The sequence below is a fragment of the Antrostomus carolinensis genome, unplaced genomic scaffold (genome assembly GCF_000700745.2).
Source record: "Antrostomus carolinensis isolate BGI_N321 unplaced genomic scaffold, ASM70074v2 scaffold12835, whole genome shotgun sequence".
Taxonomy (NCBI): Eukaryota; Metazoa; Chordata; class Aves; order Caprimulgiformes; family Caprimulgidae; genus Antrostomus; species Antrostomus carolinensis.
Genome location: NW_010318547.1, coordinates 74,736 through 93,036, shown reverse-complemented (window position 1 = coordinate 93,036; position 18,301 = coordinate 74,736). Strand labels below are relative to the sequence as shown.

At 40.3% G+C, this 18,301-nt stretch overlaps 1 protein-coding gene across 1 annotated transcript in view; it reads left to right on the top strand.

Moving 5' to 3' along the window:
- Positions 1 to 12,634, top strand: part of SLC38A6 (solute carrier family 38 member 6) — a 39,829-nt gene extending 27,195 nt beyond the window's left edge. The window contains exons 8-15 of the mRNA XM_010168945.2: positions 2,521 to 2,586; positions 2,781 to 2,834; positions 4,376 to 4,455; positions 5,138 to 5,238; positions 9,535 to 9,659; positions 10,555 to 10,699; positions 10,806 to 10,900; positions 12,554 to 12,634. Of these exons, the coding sequence (XP_010167247.2) occupies positions 2,521 to 2,586; positions 2,781 to 2,834; positions 4,376 to 4,455; positions 5,138 to 5,238; positions 9,535 to 9,659; positions 10,555 to 10,699; positions 10,806 to 10,900; positions 12,554 to 12,634 (747 nt within the window). The remainder of the gene's footprint in view (positions 1 to 2,520; positions 2,587 to 2,780; positions 2,835 to 4,375; positions 4,456 to 5,137; positions 5,239 to 9,534; positions 9,660 to 10,554; positions 10,700 to 10,805; positions 10,901 to 12,553) is intronic.
- The last annotated feature ends 5,667 nt before the right edge of the window (positions 12,635 to 18,301 follow it).

The following is an 18,301-nucleotide window of genomic DNA, read 5'->3' as shown; positions in this document are numbered from 1 at the left end:
ATGTGATCATTAAACTTGTTTTTTATTGCCTGTCCTCTTGTTAGAATAAATATTGGTAAAAAGACAGGTTTTTTTGTTTTGTTTTGTTTTTTGTGGAGACAACCCTATTGGTAGCTTGCTCAACAAAGGTGTTAATGATTCCTGATGGTATTTTTCTAAATCTGTTCTTTATGTTCCCAGAACAAAATGTGATGCAGATTGGGAACCTGCCATATGTAATGAATTATGTTACTCCTCTCTTCACTGAGTGCTGTCAGTACTACTGGGATAGAGGGATTCCTGTTTTCCCTCTGCAGGGTACAAAAAAGCAACATCCCTGAGAATATTGCAACATTTTGAGCTTCTAACTTTATTTTTTAGCAGTGTTTTTGGTGTGGGTTTAAAATACCCTATTTCCACTGGAACCTCTCTTTAAATTTTAGGATTTTTTTACTTAAAGCCAAATGTTTGTTATACTCAAAAGACAACATTTATGTGAAATAGGCTTCAAGTTCCAGAGGAAAACTGTGCTGTCTGCAGGACTGCTCAGCTAACTGGGCTGTGTGGCCAATTTAAAAATCACTTCCTGTTGGGGGGCACCTCATACAGAGGTCAACTACAATTGGAAACCTAAAGAGATTTGAATAATTAAGCAGGTGGGCAGGTATAATTACAGATATTAAATGCACCTAGTGTGCTTTATTTTGTCTCATTTTATTTCCATTTCAATCTGTTCTTAATCTGTATTAATTTAATATTAGAAAAATGTTCTTTAGCTTTTTAGGTTTGGTTTGTCTTGTCCTCCCTCTGCAATGTTTATATATATATTTATATATATCTTTGCTCTTTAGCTTGCGGGGGGCCCTGTCCCCGCCACTGCCAGGCACATTTTACTTTCCCCAAAGCTTTTCCTTCAGCTTCATTCTCCTTTTCATTGCTCAGTAAGCCTATTCCAGCCTTCTCCAGAGCTCCCACAAAGCCTTCTGCTTTGGAGCTTTCAAAGCCTCTCCTTTATTTCCCCTACCTGGGTGCCTTTAAGTACACAGAGATCACCTTGAAACGATATTTGCCTTCTTGCTCAGCCTCATAAATGTCTTCAGCTAGCCAACAAGCTTGGGCTTCCTGAGGAGGTAGCTCAGCCATGCATCCATGGTTGTGGTACCACATCTGTGTCTCGGCTCGTAGCCTCTCACTGCTTAGCACACAAGGAAGAGATGAAGAAGGGGTGACACGTGTGACAGTCATGCATATATATGATACAGGCCCAAGGCACATTTTAGTGTTTGGCCCTTTCCTTCTTCTCCCTTACACACTCTTCTTGATGTTCTACCAGCATGTTCTTGTCCCTTCTTACACTCTTCCCCAGATGAGGAGGCAGAGGAGGAGGCACAGAGGAGGCAGTTTAGTCAATAAATAAGCAGGTAAGAACAGATCTCCTGGTATAAAGCAGTGCCAGTTTAGTGTCAGAAGCATGGTTGAGGGATTTCCATTGATAATCATTTTCACAAAGTTTACAGAGTGCTGTTGAGCAAGTTACTACCTGGTTCCGTACCTGGAGTTGTTGTGAGTTGTTCTTAGTCATGCAGTTTAGGATGGGTGTTATTGCCACGGTGGACTCAGCATGCCACGTACCTTCAGTTTCCTTTCCCCACATTTTGTCTGGAGGTAGCATTTGTTTGCTTCTCCTGGCACTGGTGACAAGAGAGAGCATCTGATCCTTGTCCTCTGGGAAACACCAGTTGGCTGCAAGCAAAAAGGAATTCCCTGAGCCAGGAGAAGTGCTCACTTCCGTGTTATTCTTCTCGTGAATCCGAGTCTTTAATTAAGTTTTTAATTATTTGCTCTAGGCTTCAAAAGAATTATAACCTCCAAAGCCAGGCAACTACAATAGGAAATTAATTAGGGTGAGGAGAGCAATGCAACTATCATTTTAAACTAGACTCCTGAAAAAGGAGGTAACATTTCTTACTTTAATTTCCCTTTGATTTTCAGCCCTGTTACTTGGCAGTCCCTAAACCAGCAGGGTGTAGCTAAAGCCCCAATGACATTCTGGGACAATAATTGCATTTATTGTTTTTCCTTTGCTTTCTAGTCCAAACCATATGTTTCTGCCTTTTAAGATTAGCCCTGGGCTCTGCTCTATCTCTGTTACGGGTTTGTCTGTTTAGGGAGAGAGCCTGGGACAGCTAACACAGCAGCTATGCTGTGAGGGAGGCAGTCAGTGTGGAGCACAGTGTGAATGCAGAGTGCTGGTTGTATTTCAGTTAATGTCAGAGCTCCTTTCAGTGTACCACCTCCACACAGGCACACCATGAGGCTGCCAGCTGTGTGTAGTAAGCAGCTGTATGGAATGGCACTGACAAGTTTTTTCTGTCAAATCTCCTTCTTGTGGCCTAACTATTTACCAGTCAAGCCTGTTAATTTACTGTGGGTGTAGCAATCTGCTGTGTTTACCAACAGTCTGATAATTTAGCTATGTATATCTAAATTTAAACTGATTTTTAGGGTACCATTCATACATTAAATATGGTGTCTTTGCAGGTTATGATAAAAAAATGGTCAATCCCGTGTCCTCTACCTCTAAATAGTGCCATAGAGATTTTACAGGTAAAGTACATGCTGTTTTGAAGTTCTCCTAATTTTTTTAGTAACTGTAATGCTTTTTTTGCATTAACACTTTCAGAATTACTTGTAATTTAAATTCTCTCTTTTTTTAATCATGACAGAAACTGAAAAGTTTTGTGTCTGTGGTTTGGGCTTATTCTTTCATTAAGCCATTTTTTTGCATGTCTATCTTACAGGTTTCAAATTCTACTGGGGATTGTAAAGCAAAGCTCTTTCATATTTCAAAAGAGGTAATCTCTATTAACAATACACAGACTTAAAGGGGGGTGGTGGTTTTTAAAGAATTGGGTTTTAAATTCTATCCAGGGTAAGCTATTCTTCTGTAAAACTAGTTATGGGCTGCTGAAATATTTCCTATACCTGCTGCCAAGTGTTATCCAGTCTCACTCTTTCTTTTTTATGTGAAGGCTGGCTGTCCAAGTTAACATTTATGAAAACATTTCACAAATATGACCAAAGTTATAAAGAATAACAGATGCAGTGGTGGTCAACTTCATGATGCAGTTGGATCAAGCCAACTTAACATGCCCTCAGGTGGAAGTCAGTGCTACTTGACTGTATGAACACTTTTAGTTCCTCATGAGGTAGAACAGGTTTCCTGAAACAGCCTGGACCTAACTTTAGTTTTTTCTTACCTGAAGCTAATTCTTCAGGCCTAATGCAATCTTGTGCATTTATTTCATTGGATGCCAGCTCTGGTATTTGTTAATTAATGTGGCATCTAAATCATGTCACCACCCATCAAGGCTTGCAGGAGAGGAAGTATCACATAGAGCTCTACTCTCTAGGGTGAAGAGGAAGGGAAAAGGAAGAATAAATCTGGGATAGGCCTGTAGCGTAGTGGAATTTAGGAGGGACACAGTTGGTTGCATTTGTCTGAAAAAACAAAATCCACCCCCACCTTCCCAAGGGGGGAAAAAAAAAAAAAGCTTGGGCAATGCAAACAGGAGACAAATGTTATCTGTAGATCAAAGAAGAAATTTTGCTTTGACCAGAAACATCTACTGTGAGATTCTCGCCTTTTGTGCTTTGAAGAACCCTGGGACTCATCTCTACTAGTACTTTTTTTAATTTTAACTTTATCAGTAGAAAGTGGCATATTTTTACCATTATGGGCCTGATTATGTCAGCACAAAAGTGTTTGTTATAGTTCAGTTTATTCCACTTGGCAATTGCAGTAAGCTGTACTAGATGATTCATTTCTTCTATTACAAGTTTTTGGAATAATATACCACTAATTGTGTGGTTGCAACTTTAATTATATAACTGTCTCAAAACTTTAGATGCCAAAGCATGTTGTATTTTCTGGGTGCTGCATCCGAATTTTTGTGAAGGAGTAATAAGAAAATAGTGAGATCAGGATGAAGGAATCAGTAATTTGACAGGTAGCTGTGGATATTAGCATTTAGGAAACTTCTTAGAAAATTTCATTAATGATACACTGACTTTGGGACAAATCCTACTATTTTTACATAAGTACTTGACCTCAGTATAGCTAAAAAATAATCTTTCAGTTGGCTTATAGACAGCATGATCTTTCCTGATCATGAAATAGAAAGCTATGACTACCACTTAAAGAGATATTAGTGAAAAAGCCCCATTTTTTGTGGAATGATTCAGACACACTATTGTGTGTTGTGGAGATTTATCTCAAAGTATTAATGTGGAAAGATTTCCACTGACTTCCAATGCTTGAACTGAATTCATCCAGATATTTTTCCAACCATCTGTAGCAACAAACAACCTACAAGATGTTTTTCTTCTATTCTAGAGTGCTTATGCAATACCAACTATGGCCTTCTCTTTTCTCTGCCATACCTCAGTCTTACCCATCTATTGCGAGCTCCAAAGGTAATGTATGAAAATGCATGCAATATTAAAATATAATTATAGTATTTCTGTAATATTTTCCCTAAATTAATCTTGAATAACTTTTATTTTCAAGTCAGTGCCATCAGACAATGCAAACTAAGTAGCTTTCATGTTTTTGGGAAATGTACAGTTTTAGTCTGTACTGGCTTCTCCTCTCTTACAGGAGAGAAAAGTAGCAAATATGGTTCCATCATCAATGTCAGTACATTGTCCAGGCCTGGACAATCTGGAGAAAAAAGATCATTTGCTAAGGTACTTAATAGTTAATTTTTACTGCTGTAACTGAATCTGCATTTGACCACATCTGATTCAGTGAGGTTTTTTGACCCAGACTCTGTTCCTGGCTCTGAATATATATCATCCTGTATAAATCAAAATTGTGATTTAAAAGATACTCTGGTATGTCTAAATTCCCTACAAGATGGGGACAATGTTAGTTGTCTGCATGAGAAGTGCCCTTTAATTACCAGATTAAAAATACTTTAAAAAACCCTCAATATTACTGACAGCACAGACCTCAGCAAATACTCTGTGGCCATAAATTAAGACGATGCTTTCTTAAGAAAGGCAAGCTGCTATGTAGATTGCATTGTGTTTAATCATCCACAATACAGATTAAGCAACACTAATTTTCTGGGGGTTTTCTTTTTTTGTGTTTTAGTCCATCCAAAAGTAGAATGCAGAATGTAACTGTCACTGGAATTGGTCTGAGTTCCCTCATTTACTTTATGTCTGCTCTGTTTGGGTACCTGACATTTTATGGTAAGTATATTCTTCAAGTATTCTTTATAATGAAGGTTACTAATAAATGAGAATTGCATTTTGTCTGGAGTACTTCAGGCTTGTTTGTGCATTGATACACTTGAATCCTCAGAAATCTTCTTCCTGTGAAGACTTAAGGATATGCCTAACACTGCAGAGTGTTACACTCTCATTGACTTCTCAACGTGTAACGTAGCTCAGCTTTGCAGGGTTCATGTCCTAAAATGCCATACAGACAAGTTTATTGGTCCCTAAAATGTAGCTGATGGTCTGATGATGTTCTCTAATGTTCTGTAATTAGATGACTGATTGCCACTATATGTTAGACTGTGTAATATTTTCACTTAGAAGCTGGGAACAGATTTACCATGATCTGTGAGAAATTTCAAGGTCTGATAACAGTCTGCTTGTCCAACAAGTTTGAAAGGTCTGTTCTAAGGCTGTATCTTCTAGCAACATTTATCACTTGTTAACCCTGTGATATCCCAGCACATTTGTAGTCTCCAAGTAGCACTGAGACTGTTGCCTTTTATGAGGGGAATTTGACCCACAGCAAGCCAGCCCTAGTGTTAGGTGGGCATGAAGGTTTGCAGCATGTTTTCCCTGTCTGGTAAAGCTTGGGTACAAAACATTGATGGCTTCTTCGCTTTGTTCTTGTATTTTTACAAATTAATTGGAGCTAACAGTAGCTATTTCACTAGAAATCTGCTGGACATGGAAAAAAAAATCCTCACGAATCTTCCAATTTTAAAGGATTATTTTAAAGGATTTCACAAAATTACTTCTTCGTGATACCTTTGTTTATGTGTAATATAAAGACAAAACTAGAGGAAAAATAGTTGTCCAGGAACATAAGAAAATTAGAAGGTCTGAATCAGAGAAAACACCCGTCTAGTTCTGTGTCTTGCCCAGTGGAGGGCAATGGCAAAAGACTAGGGAAGGATTTAAAAATGTAAAACGATAAGCTTTGAGCTGGGCTTCCTAGCACATGCTTCCAGTCTTCAGTAGTTTGTGTTGCGTGCAGTTCCTGAGCTGGAGGTGGTATCTGTTTGATACTTGAACTGAACCAAGAAATGCACATTTCTTAGAGATGTTGTCAACATGTTGATGAAGTAAATACACCTTATTATTTACCAAACAGAAAAATGTATGGGATATGACACTTGCCCTACCAAATGTGCCTCAGTACCAGTTTAATAACTCTGCATGTGGACTTTTGAATACTTCTAGGTACAGTTTTTTAGTTGAGTTTAAACATAGATTACTTCATCTGTCTGATAGTCTTGTGTTTCCCAAGTACACAGAAATATTTCAGAACCTTTTATCTTCATAGCAGCCTTTTTTTTAAAGGTCCATCATACCTTTGGCAGAAGTAGGTGGGTGTTTATTTCACACAGCAATTTTATTGTCCTGTCATATAACATCACAGTGGTGCCTTTTCTAAGAAATGTCATTTGGCTCTGCATATCCTGCTGTAAAATTGTGTTATGCTGTGTTTTGCTCACATAGCACATATTGTCAAATTGAATCACCTCTGCTTGGTGATCTGTCTTCTGGAGTAGTTTCATACCAACGCCATCACATAAATGCTTCGTGGTCATCTATGAGGATTCTTCTCATGTCTTCTGAAAACTCGTCCCTTTTTATGAGATGATCACATGCTAACCTGTGTTAATTGGAATGAGGCTGCACCTCGAGTGCTGGGTTCAGTTTTGGGCATCTCACTACACAAAGGACATGGAAGTGCTGGAGCGTGTCCAGAGAAGGGCAATGGAGCTGGGGAAGGGTCTGGAGCACAAGGGTGATGAGTTCCCAGCTGAGGGAACTGGGGTTGTTGAGCCTGGAGAAAAGGAGGCTGAGAGGAGACCTTCTGGCTCTCTCCAACTCCCAGCAAGGAGGGTGTGACAAATAGATGTGGTGCTTAGGGACATGGTTTAGTGGGCATGGTGGTGCTGGGTTGACAGTTGGCCTTGATGATCTTAGGGGTCTTTTCCAACCTTAATGATTCTGTGAATAAAGATTCTCATAAGGGTCAGTAAGGCAGTAAGACAAGTGTTCTGCTGAGGATTTCCTCTCCTTTCATAGCGTTTTATATTTCTTGATTGTGGGGTTGAGATAGTGTCTGACAAAGCAGCAAGTATATTAGCTTTCAGCAGCTAATAATTCCAGATTGGTAGGAATTTTGCACCTTTTTTTCCCCAGAAATGTCCCCTTGGCACTTAGAATCCTTTGAAAAATTATATGGGGACTATTGAAACCCCTCAGAGTGTGTAGGCTGCTATTACTGCTTCCTGACTCTGTCCGTGTGGTTTGTAGGAAAATACAATTTTGAGTGCCACTGGGAGTCCGAGAGATTCAGCAGGCAGTGCAGGATAGTGCAGGATAACCATCTGGCTCCAGATGAGATTGCAACAAAAAGAGGGGTTTTTTTTAAAAAAAAACAACAAAAAAACAAAACCAAAACCAAAATGGTGGTAGTTCTATAAACCATTCCAGAAAGTTCCTGTTACGTTCACTTTCATGGTTTCTCTGGGGCAAGACCCTGTCTTGCTCATGGTCAAAACCAAAATGGTGGTAGTTCTATAAACCATCCCAGTTCCTGTTACGTTCACTTTCATGGTTTCTCTGGGGCAAGACCCTGTCTTGCTCATGGTCTTTTAGTCTGTTTCCCTGGGAACATTTCTGGTTTTCTGCAAGCCTAATTTCTTTTAGTGACTCTTGGACTTAAGAGCTGGAACCAACAGTGTATATCAGTAAGAGATTTCCCTCCCTTGCAGACTGCTTCTCCTTTCACTTTTTGGTTGTCTTGTTTAATTAACTTATTTCTTTCCATAGAGAGAATCTGTTCCCTGTTCCTAAAACAATGTAAAACATTGTATTTTAAATTGAAAACAAAAAAAAGAGTTCCCTCTTTGAAATGAGACATGCTTCATCTTTCTGTGGTTCACATGGTTTCTTCTGTTTACTGTGAATTTGAAACTTCCTACAACAACTGGACTTTGGTGGAAAATCTGGTAGATTCTGAAGTCCAAAAAAGCAGAGAGTCAAGGTATGCCCCCCCCCAAAAAAAAAGGCAGGGTAGCAGACCACTTTCAGGGTGAACTTTTGCTGTTAATTTGGTTAAAATTTTCACCTTAAAAGGGCAAAAGTCAAAGGTGAATAATTCATCACTGATTATGCCCCCTCCCTGGAAGTGTTGAAGGCCAGGTTGGATGAGGCTTTGAGCAACCTGGTCTAGTGGAAGGTGTCCCTGCTGATGGCAGGGGGGTTGGAACTGGATGAGCTTTAAGGTCCCTTCCAACCCCAACCATTCTGTGATTCTATGATTCATCACTTTTTTGCCCCGTTTCTGCCTTGAATAGTAGAAAAGTACTGCTTATGATGGTGTATCCATGCTATATGGTGCTGTAGGAATTCCACAGTCCAGTTGGTTTTGCAAAGCTGAATATGCATGTGGTGGACAGCACAGGAGCTTCTTACTGCTGAAGAAAACAGAGCTGTTTGGGTTTGACCTGGTTGGGTGTGTTGCTGCTGCAGTTCTCTGATTTTCTCTGGGTGCTGTAAGAATCTAAACTGCCAGCCTCCAGGTGTCCTTGTGCGACACTTGCACACTCATTTGGTACAGGGATAAAACAGCCTCAATTGTCAATAATTTTGTTGGGGTTTTTTTTTTTGTTTAAATAAGAAATACCTTTTATAACTGATGCTAGTTATCCTTCTCCATGTCATCCAGCAACATTGTGCTAACTACAGCCAGTAAAAGCACATACTCTAGCGTATTTTTGAATGTTTCTTTCTTCCTTTAAACTAGAATTGCAGCTTTTCTTTCAAATGATGAAATTTTACTTTGTGTATCACTTAATGTTTCTGGGGGGAAAAAAAAGGAAATGCAGTTCAGCCAATTGAGCAAAACTAATTTGTTTCTGGCTTCTAGTTCAACCAAAAGAATCCAGTGTTGACTGTTTCAGACACACAGAACAAGTTTTACTCTGTACTTGGCTTTGTGTCACGTCATCTTTCTTTTTAATGCTTTCTCCTTCATATTTGTATCTTCTCTTTAGGTAGCTTTGGCCTCAGCAGAGGCTCTACAGAGAATTGCCTCCTGATGTTTTCAGTTTTCTGGAGGTTACATATCCTAGTGTATCAGTGATGCCAAAGTGATGTGTCTCTGCAGCCCCCCTCCACTCCTCATAAGTCACAAGAAAATTGATCAATTTGAATGTAAGCTTCATACACACTACTCATTCTCTTGGTTCTCAAATGATTAACAAAGCAATTATTTTTTCTTCTTTTCAGACAAAGTGGACTCTGAATTGCTACAAGGTTACAGCAGGTACCTGCCACATGATACTGTCATCATGACTGTTAAAGTGGCCATACTGTTTGCTGTGCTTTTGACAGTCCCTCTAATCCATTTCCCAGTAAGTACTCTTAAATGTTTTGAAGCTGGCGCAAGCGATGGTAACGCTAATGCTTTGCAGACTGCAGTGTTTGAGTCACATCTAGGCTTGTGTATCTTATTCACTTGTCAAGTGATTGATCAAAGACCACATATTTGCATATGCTCTGTGAGAGCTCCAAAATAACAACTAACCACTAAGTTAATTTGTGCTCTTGAGACAGATTTCAGATTAAAACTAGCCCACAGCATTGTTTTTAATTTAGAGAATTCAGAACTTCTAAAGTGTATTTAGTTTGATTTTTTTTTTTTCTCCCCCCTCCTCTTAAATTGAGTTTTGCTGACTTGGTTTTTCCTTTCTACATGCACGCACCCACACACAAACACACTTAGGCTGGAAAACTCAATTTAATTGTAAATTAAAACCACATATTGACTATTTCACCAAAAAAACCCACTTGAGTTTTATAAATACCATGGTAGAACTGAAAATTCATTCAGTTAGGACCAAAATAAATTGTGCATGCAAAACTGTGCATATAGAAGTAGTGTATAGATTATGTATATAATCTATATTATATATATAATCTATATATGGCAATCTGCTGACATTTGCTACCAAGCATGATCAAAGAGACAAAGCATTATCCCCCAGACCTTCTGTTGTCCCTGCAAAAAGAGGAGTAATTCCTTACGACTCATGGCCACATGATAAATTTTTTTTGATACTTAAGTAAACTCTGTGCTACTGAAAGACAAAACATTTAACCATGACTAAATTTTTTGCATTTTGATTTTTGAAATGTTCTTTCACGTCTTGTATGATATAATTGTTAAGTTTATGAAACTGAGGTAAGATTCAAATATATGTGTATATATGTATTTACCCATGCAATGTTTCTCTTCATATTATGTAGGCAAGGAAAGCTGTATTGATGGTATTTTTCTCTCATCTTCCTGTGTCGTGGATTTGCCATATCCTTGTCACTTTAACGCTGAATACAATTGTTGTTCTGTTTGCAATGTACGTGCCAGACATTAAAAACGTGTTTGGAGTAGTTGGTAAGTTGTTGTGGTTGTTTTCTTGAAACAAAAAATTCAGTATTATAATAAGTTAATATGCTTCAAACTTACTCTAAGTAAAATCTTACTTTCTCTTTTTTTAAAGGTTCAACCACATCAACATGTTTGCTTTTTGTATATCCTGGACTATTTTATCTTAAACTTAGCAGAGAGGACTTTTTATCACCACAGAAACTTGGGGTATGCTTTTTTTTCATGTATATTAATTATATTTAAACAGACTCATTTTAGGTGCATCTTAATACACTGTAGAGCACATAATCCAAGGGGCGAACTTTTTGTTTTCATGGCACTTCACAAAATCTGTGAGCTCTTTCTTTAGTCCTTCGTGATAGCTTTAGTCTTTCTGAAACTCCTTCTTCACAAGAGATTTTTGACTAGCAGTGTGTCCATGTGCCAGACCATTGATGTGAATACATGCTTTTCCCTATAGTTTTCAGATGTTGACTTTTAATCCAATTTCTCCTCAGTTTTTACGCATTGCTCTGATGTTGTCTGGGCAGCTGGGACAAAGCTAAACTGCTTTTAAGTGAAACAGTGTTTATGCTTGTTTTCTGTGTAAGCCTTCTCAAAAACATCCTTTTTTCTTTTTTTTCCTTCTTTCCCCTTCTTTTTATGGCTTCTCTTTTGGTGTAGTAGGTTCAATTCTAATTGGAATTTGTGCAGCAGCCTGCTTTTTGCACTGTAACTGTTTTATCTTCATTTCAACCACTGCTCAGCATAGCAACTTCATGACAGTGGCTAAAATCATAGAATCATAGAATGGTTTGGATTGGAAGGGACCTTAAAGATCCCCCTTAAAGTTCAAATCCCCCTGCCATCAGCAGGGACACCTTCCACTAGACCAGGTTGCTCAAAGCCTCATCCAACCTGGCCTTGAACACTTGCAGGGAGGGGGCATCCACAACTTCCTTGGGCAACCTGTTCCAGTGTCTCACCACCCTCACAGGAAAGAATTTCTTCCTAATATCTAATCTAAACCTGCCCTCTTTCAGCTTAAACCCATTTCCTCTTGTCTTGCCATTAGTTGCCCTTATGAAAGGTCCCTCCCCAGCTTTCTTGTAGGCCCCCTTCAGGTATTGGGAGGCCGCTATAAGATCTCCCCGGAGCCTTCTCTTCTCCAGGCTGAACAGCCCCAACTCTTTCAGCCTGTCCTCACAGGAGAGGTGCTCCAGCCCTCGGATCATCCTGGTGGCCCTTCTCTGGACTTGTTCTAACTGGTCCGTGTCTTTCTTATGTTGGGGGCTCCAGAACTGGATGCTGACAATCTGTTTACATGTAGTCCTTCTGCCATTCTTACGATTCATAGGGCTGCTCTTGTATTGACAAAATAGGGAATCTAAAAAAAAACACCTAATAATGATGCTCTATGACTGTTCAAAGTCTTGACTAGTTCCAAGAGGTCTGGGACATTGTTACAAATCAGCAAGCTACTGTCTCTTGAACTGTAGTTTTATTATCATCTGGCTATTTAAAAAAATAAAGAATCCATTGTAACTTTAATTATATTTTGAGTAAAATACAAATTCAGTTTCTTGATTCATTCAGAGTTATAAAGGGCAAATGATTTATTTTTTTTTTTGCAGATGGATAGTGTGAGTGAGCAAACCAGACTGCTCTGAGTGTTCCCAATGAAACTATCCCAGAGCAGACTGTTTAGTTTCCTGCTAAGCAGATGACTTGTGTGTGAAGACTGAGTAGTTTGAAACATTAAAGTTTATTTTAAAATACACTATTTAAACCTGTTCTTACAGATTTTATCATCATTAATTATTAGAAATGTAAAATGCTTCCTTCAATACAACATTAATTTTTGCTTTTCTCTCTTCACAGGCGTGTGCATTGGTTGTTTTTGGCATTTGTGTTGGCCTTCTCAGTTTAGTTCTAATAATTTTCAATTGGATTGATCAATAAAAGCCTGTTGTCACTGTCTGAACTGAGCTTCAGAAGGACTACAAGAACCAGAGATGTGTCAATACTACTGAAATGAATGCTGGACATCCTAAAGAAAACACTGACCAAAGCTGTCTATGGAAGAAATAAGGCTCTTCCTCACTGTGTTAGCGATGCTCCTTCTTTAATTTGTGTCACTCTTCAGTTATTGGACAATTAATCTTTACCATTCTAAAATTAATATTAGTTTTTAATGATGCAGTCGTGACAGGTAAAAATGGTCTCTTGAGAATTTCTGCAATGCAGAAATAGTTTAGTGCACATGGTGAACAAAAGCAGAACAAAAGCAGAACCTTGAAATAATTTCTCTTTGAAAGACAGTGAGGTGGATAGATACGGCATCAGTCGTAGTGCACACGTTATCCTAAAGCGTGAAAGACTTCTGTTACTTGAATAATTTCCAAAACTTCAGCCAGTTCATGTTAAGAACTTCCTGATTCCGAATGTTTACCCTAATTTATCCTAACATGGATCCAGAAGCCAGCTGCCTTAGCCCAGTTTAATGGGCACATCATGATAATATTTGTTAATTGTTTTTTTAAATACAGTTTTTATACCTCAATGTATTTGAATCATACTGAAGTAATTTTTATGTTAGAAGGCTTTGCCTATCCGGCGTAAAAGCTTTTAGTAGCATTAGGAAGTATTTCCATTTTCCAGTTAACAATAGATATTTTTCAATTAATACCTGCCTGGAGGCAACCCCACTGGGGTTTCACAGGCTTTGTTATACTACAGGGATTCACCCACTCGGGGTGTCTCTGGCAGTAGGGTAAAAAGAGAATTATTTACCTTATAAAAGCCTTGTGAAAGCAGTAAGAGCTGTGCATCAGGATGTGATGTTCTGAGCCAAAAAATTTTTAGGGAAACGGGAGACCTTAAATTCATGTGAATGAACTGTAGGGATTTTTCCAACACTAGGATTTAGAAGGAATACTTATTAGAAATTTTATGGAAATGGTTCCTCATTTATCACACGCTCTTGCAACATTCTGTTGAGTAACACCTGCAATCACTGCAGTCGCTTCATTTTAAACTCTAACCAGCATGACGTAACACTGAAGACTTAAATTATCTGTGAAGGTGCAGAAAGTTGGCAAAGTTTTGTGAAGCTTTTGTTCTTTCCTCCTCCCCCTGGAAAAGCCGAGTCTCGCCCTGCCCTGTAACGCTCTGTCCGTACACAGGCGGTTGGGTTTGTGCATCATCTTAAAGAGTGTGACTGAGAAAATGCCTGAAATACAGCGTTAATTTTACAGCTGACTCCTGTAATGCTACAGAAACACCACGAGATTGGTTTTAATCCCCAAGTGTTATCCTAATTAGCCTGGCTATTAACAAACTGTCCGAATAGGTGGACTTTGGAATGCTGAATACCACTATATTGGTATTTGGGATGAATGGAAGCAATTCACACCTCTGCTGGATTCTGTTACTACATTTTGGCTGCAGTGCAGAAGGGATGGCAGCACGGGGTGTTACAGAATGTGTGCTGGCTTTCATCTAAAAAAGAGTTAGAAATATTGCTACTTCTAATTTTCTATGATGCATGACTCAAAATATGGAGGGGAGAGAGAGAGAGAGGGGCAGAAAGAGAAAGAATTTGTATTTCCAAATTTAGAAAAAGGTATCGGTGTTTTCCACAATGCAAAAGCAGGGTAAGGACACTTGGTTTTATCCTTTGCATCTCCCAAAGACTCTTCTTTGTTGTATCTGTGTAAGGGCTTCACTACAGCTGTGCATTAGCATGAATTTTTTTGTGCAAAATAGGCCTCCAATCTGGAACTCTTCTCATTCATGTGTTGCTAAATATATTTTTTACTTGTGTACAGGTGGTTTTTTTTCCCTGAATTTCCAGATTTATAAATTTCAGTGATGCAGCTTTATTACCTGCAGTTAGCATTTTCCAGCCTTCTTTTCTGAAGACTTGATAGGAGTGGATGGAGGGGCCTGCAGCATTTCTGAACTCACTTGGTAAGGTTGGCTTTCCCCAATGGAACAAGAGGAACAATGTAAGGGATAAAAATTAATTGGTAGCTTTTGATTTGTTTTCTCTCATTCTCCTGTTTCCATTCCTTGTCCGTTTGAAGGCTGCTCAGATTTTCAGACTGTGGTAAGCTGGGTGTGAAGAGGGTGGTCAAACACTGGAACAGGTTGCCCAAGGAAGCTGTGGCTGCTCCTCCCTGGAAGTGTTCAAGGCCAGGTTGGATGAGGCTTTGAGCAACCTGGTCTAGTGGAAGGTGTCCCTGCTGATGGCAGGGGGGTTGGAACTGGATGAGCTTTAAGGTCCCTTCCAACCCAAACCATTCTGTGATTCTATGAAGAGTGTATCCTGTAAATGAATGAGTGCTGCACAAACAAAAGTGCTCTAAACCTGCCTTTGCATTGTGGCCAATGCTTGTGTTTTATTTGCATGTTTCTAGCCAGTTTGTATTGATTTTCATGGCATTAAGTTTATTTAAAATTCTCTCTTGTGTCCTTGTATGGTGAAAATTGAGACACTGTGAAACTGCCCCGTTGTCTCTGTCCCTCCTTTCACCTTCCCCTTCACGTGGTTCTTGCGTTAATACCAGTGACGTGGCCGTGAGCAGGGATGTGCCGTTAGGTGAACAGTCGGAATGATCGTTATGGGGGATGCAGCCTGGGGGAGAGGTGTGGCTCAGGGAAAGCACCGCTCTCTCCATGCCCTGCACTCTTCATTTCACTAAGTGTCCACCGCAGCTCATCACTGCAGGTCAGTGCTGGACCTGGGCAGACCTTGTTAGCGTGCTCATCTTGTCTGTTCTTAGAAGAATTTGTCTTTTTGAAACAGGGACACATCTTAACTTTGTAATGTGGGAAGACTGTGCTGTTTGGAGTTCGTAAATCATTTATGTTACATGTAATACTCAAGGTGCCATAGGTCCTACCCTTCCTTCCTCCTAATGAGAATGAAAACACAGTGGTGCCATGGGATCTGTCTGATCGAGCTGCTCGGGCAAATGTTAAATCTTTGAGCAGCTCGTAAGCGCGTTGTTTGCATGAGAGAGAATAGGGGCTTGTACTTTCTGTCTGTATTTCTCCTGCTGCACAAAGTATCATTTTGGTGTGGATCTGGAAGTCAGTGGCTCAGGGGAGCCCTCAGTCCACACTGGCTTGTTTTGAGCCTCCATGGGTGTCTCCTTTGGGCAGCAGCCCTTCCTCAGCCAAAGGCAGCGCCGCAATTCAGAGTCCTGCCAGTTCAGCAGCCTGGGGTCTGTATGTGGCTTACACTGACATTCCTACAAAAAACAGAGGGAGATGCACATATGTTCCAATGCATCACAACAAATAATTGGAGATTCATGAGGTTGTTTCCAAATGCTCCTACTTTAGCAGATGAAAATTAGTATTTCTATAGTGGGCATCCTAATGTGCTCTCTAATGAAGATTGAAATTCAGAAACAACATTGATTGTTGTAGAACCCCTTTCTCAATTAGATTTAATTTAACCCTTTACCTGAAGTTGTTGTTCTGCAGTTGACTTTCAGGTTGAAAGCATTAGTTGAGTTGCTCTGCATACTGAAAAACCTTTGGACATGTTTACTGCTACTTCCTCATGACTGCTGGTGGGAGAGAATTTTCAGTATTATAGAAGTACTGCCTAATGTCTACAGTTTGTGGTGGTGGTTTTTGTATTTGTGTTACAGCAGTGATCACTCACCCACGCTTCATGTGGGATTGGAGTTATTAAAAAAAATTAATAATTGTATGTAAAAATTACCTAGTTCATGTCAAACCTGTATGTTGTACAACAGATTTCCTATTTTGAGTTCTACCTCCCTCAGATTCCCTGTGGAATAGCCAGGGCATGTTCCAAAAACCCCAGAAAATAAAGAACAGAATGTGTGTAACTCATGTGATTGTCATCTTCGCTTTGTGCCCAACGTCCCTGCTCAGTGAGATAACCAAGCGTTGTCTCTGCAGTTAGTTCCCGACGTGCAGTGGTGTTGCAGGCAGTAGCATTACTCTGGCCAGGGAAGGGTCTTGTTCTTAAAAATCATTCCTGGTTTGGTGGCGACAGCACATTTGTGCACTTAGAGAATCACAGAATTGCCTTGATTGGAAAAGCCCTTTGAGATCATCAGGTCTAGTAATTAACCCAACACTGACAAGTCCCCGACTAACCCATGTCCCTCAGCACTATGTCTACACGACTCTTCAATCCCTCCAGGGATGGTGACTCCACCCTGGGCAACCCCTTCCAATGCCTGAGAACCCTTTCAGCAAAGAAATTCTTCCCATACCCAATCTCAACTGCCCTTGGTGCAACTTGAGGCCATTTCCTCTTGTCCTGTCCCTTGTTCCTTGGTTGAACAGACCCACCCCCACCTCTCTCCACCCTCCTTTCAGGGAGTTGGAGAGAGCAATGTGTTCTCCTTCATCTGTATAGCTGTATGTGATCCCTGCTCTGTTCTACAGGCAATGTCTTGCAGCACCTGGCTTGAAGTGAACATGAGATGTGGTCTGGGAAGCTGCTACTAAGTTGTCCTCCCAGACCTGTCTGCTCTCAGTGCTTGCTCTTACTCTTTGAACTCTGCTCTCAAAAATGTAGAGGATGCAGAAAATAACTTGTCTGGCAAGAATTGCATTAGACATCATCAGAGGTATTGGTTTCATTGACAGCAAATCTGCCTCTTCTGTGCTCTTCTGCTCCCCTCTGTAAGACAGGAGGCAGCAGAAGAGGTGCCGGAGGCTGTGGCCATTCAGCGTGGTGCCCCTGCCAGCGCTGCCTGCGGGGTGGGAAACTGCTGTGGAAACCCCTTTGGGATGGACCTTCTGGTGCAGCAAAGGGAGGGTCACCCTGGGAAGACAGACCAGTTTGTGACAGGGTAGCAGCAAGAGGGGGATGTTGGCTGCCCTGGAAGGGCTCTGGAGCAGGGCTGTGCTTTTTGGCTGTAAATCACAGTGCGCTCCCATAGCTGTGACTGAACCTGTGAGCAGAGCTCCGAGCACTGTGCAAACGTCTAAAGGAGTCCTGAATAGAAGCAAAAAAAAGGTAAAACCCCCTCATTATTGTGCTGCTGGCTCTGTTCCAGAGCTGGATGAATTCTCACACACGTGGAAATAAAAACAGCAAATTTGTGTTTACTTCATAAATGTTTGAAGAAGTAGAACTTCTTCAAAGTTAGAAGAAGTTCTACTTCTTCTAGCCAGCTAGAACTGGTACCAAATAGCATAAACCCCAACTTTTTGGGATTGGATCTTGCACCACACCAGCTGCTGGTACCTGTGTTTGTTACCGAGCGGGTCCTGTCCGTGCTTGGCGTTTCTCTTGCCTCCAGCATCGCTGCTCGCGTGTTAGTGGTTTATACAGCAGCCGCACGACGCCAGGCAGCTCCCTGCACCTGGTTTAAATTTAAAGCTCGTTTGCACATGATGTCACACTTTTATTGTCAGCTCAGCAAAGGTCAAGACAGTTCATTTTGGGAAGGTTTGCATTGTTGAGCCTTTACAGTGCTGCCATTAATGCCTTCACCATCTGACTTACATTTCAGTTTGCTGGCATGATGTAATCGAAGGCACTAGATTTATACAGCGACCAGGGAGGCTGGTGCGGTGGCTGATCAGCCCAGGTTGCAGAACTCTTTTTTCTGGAGACCCAGGGTGGAA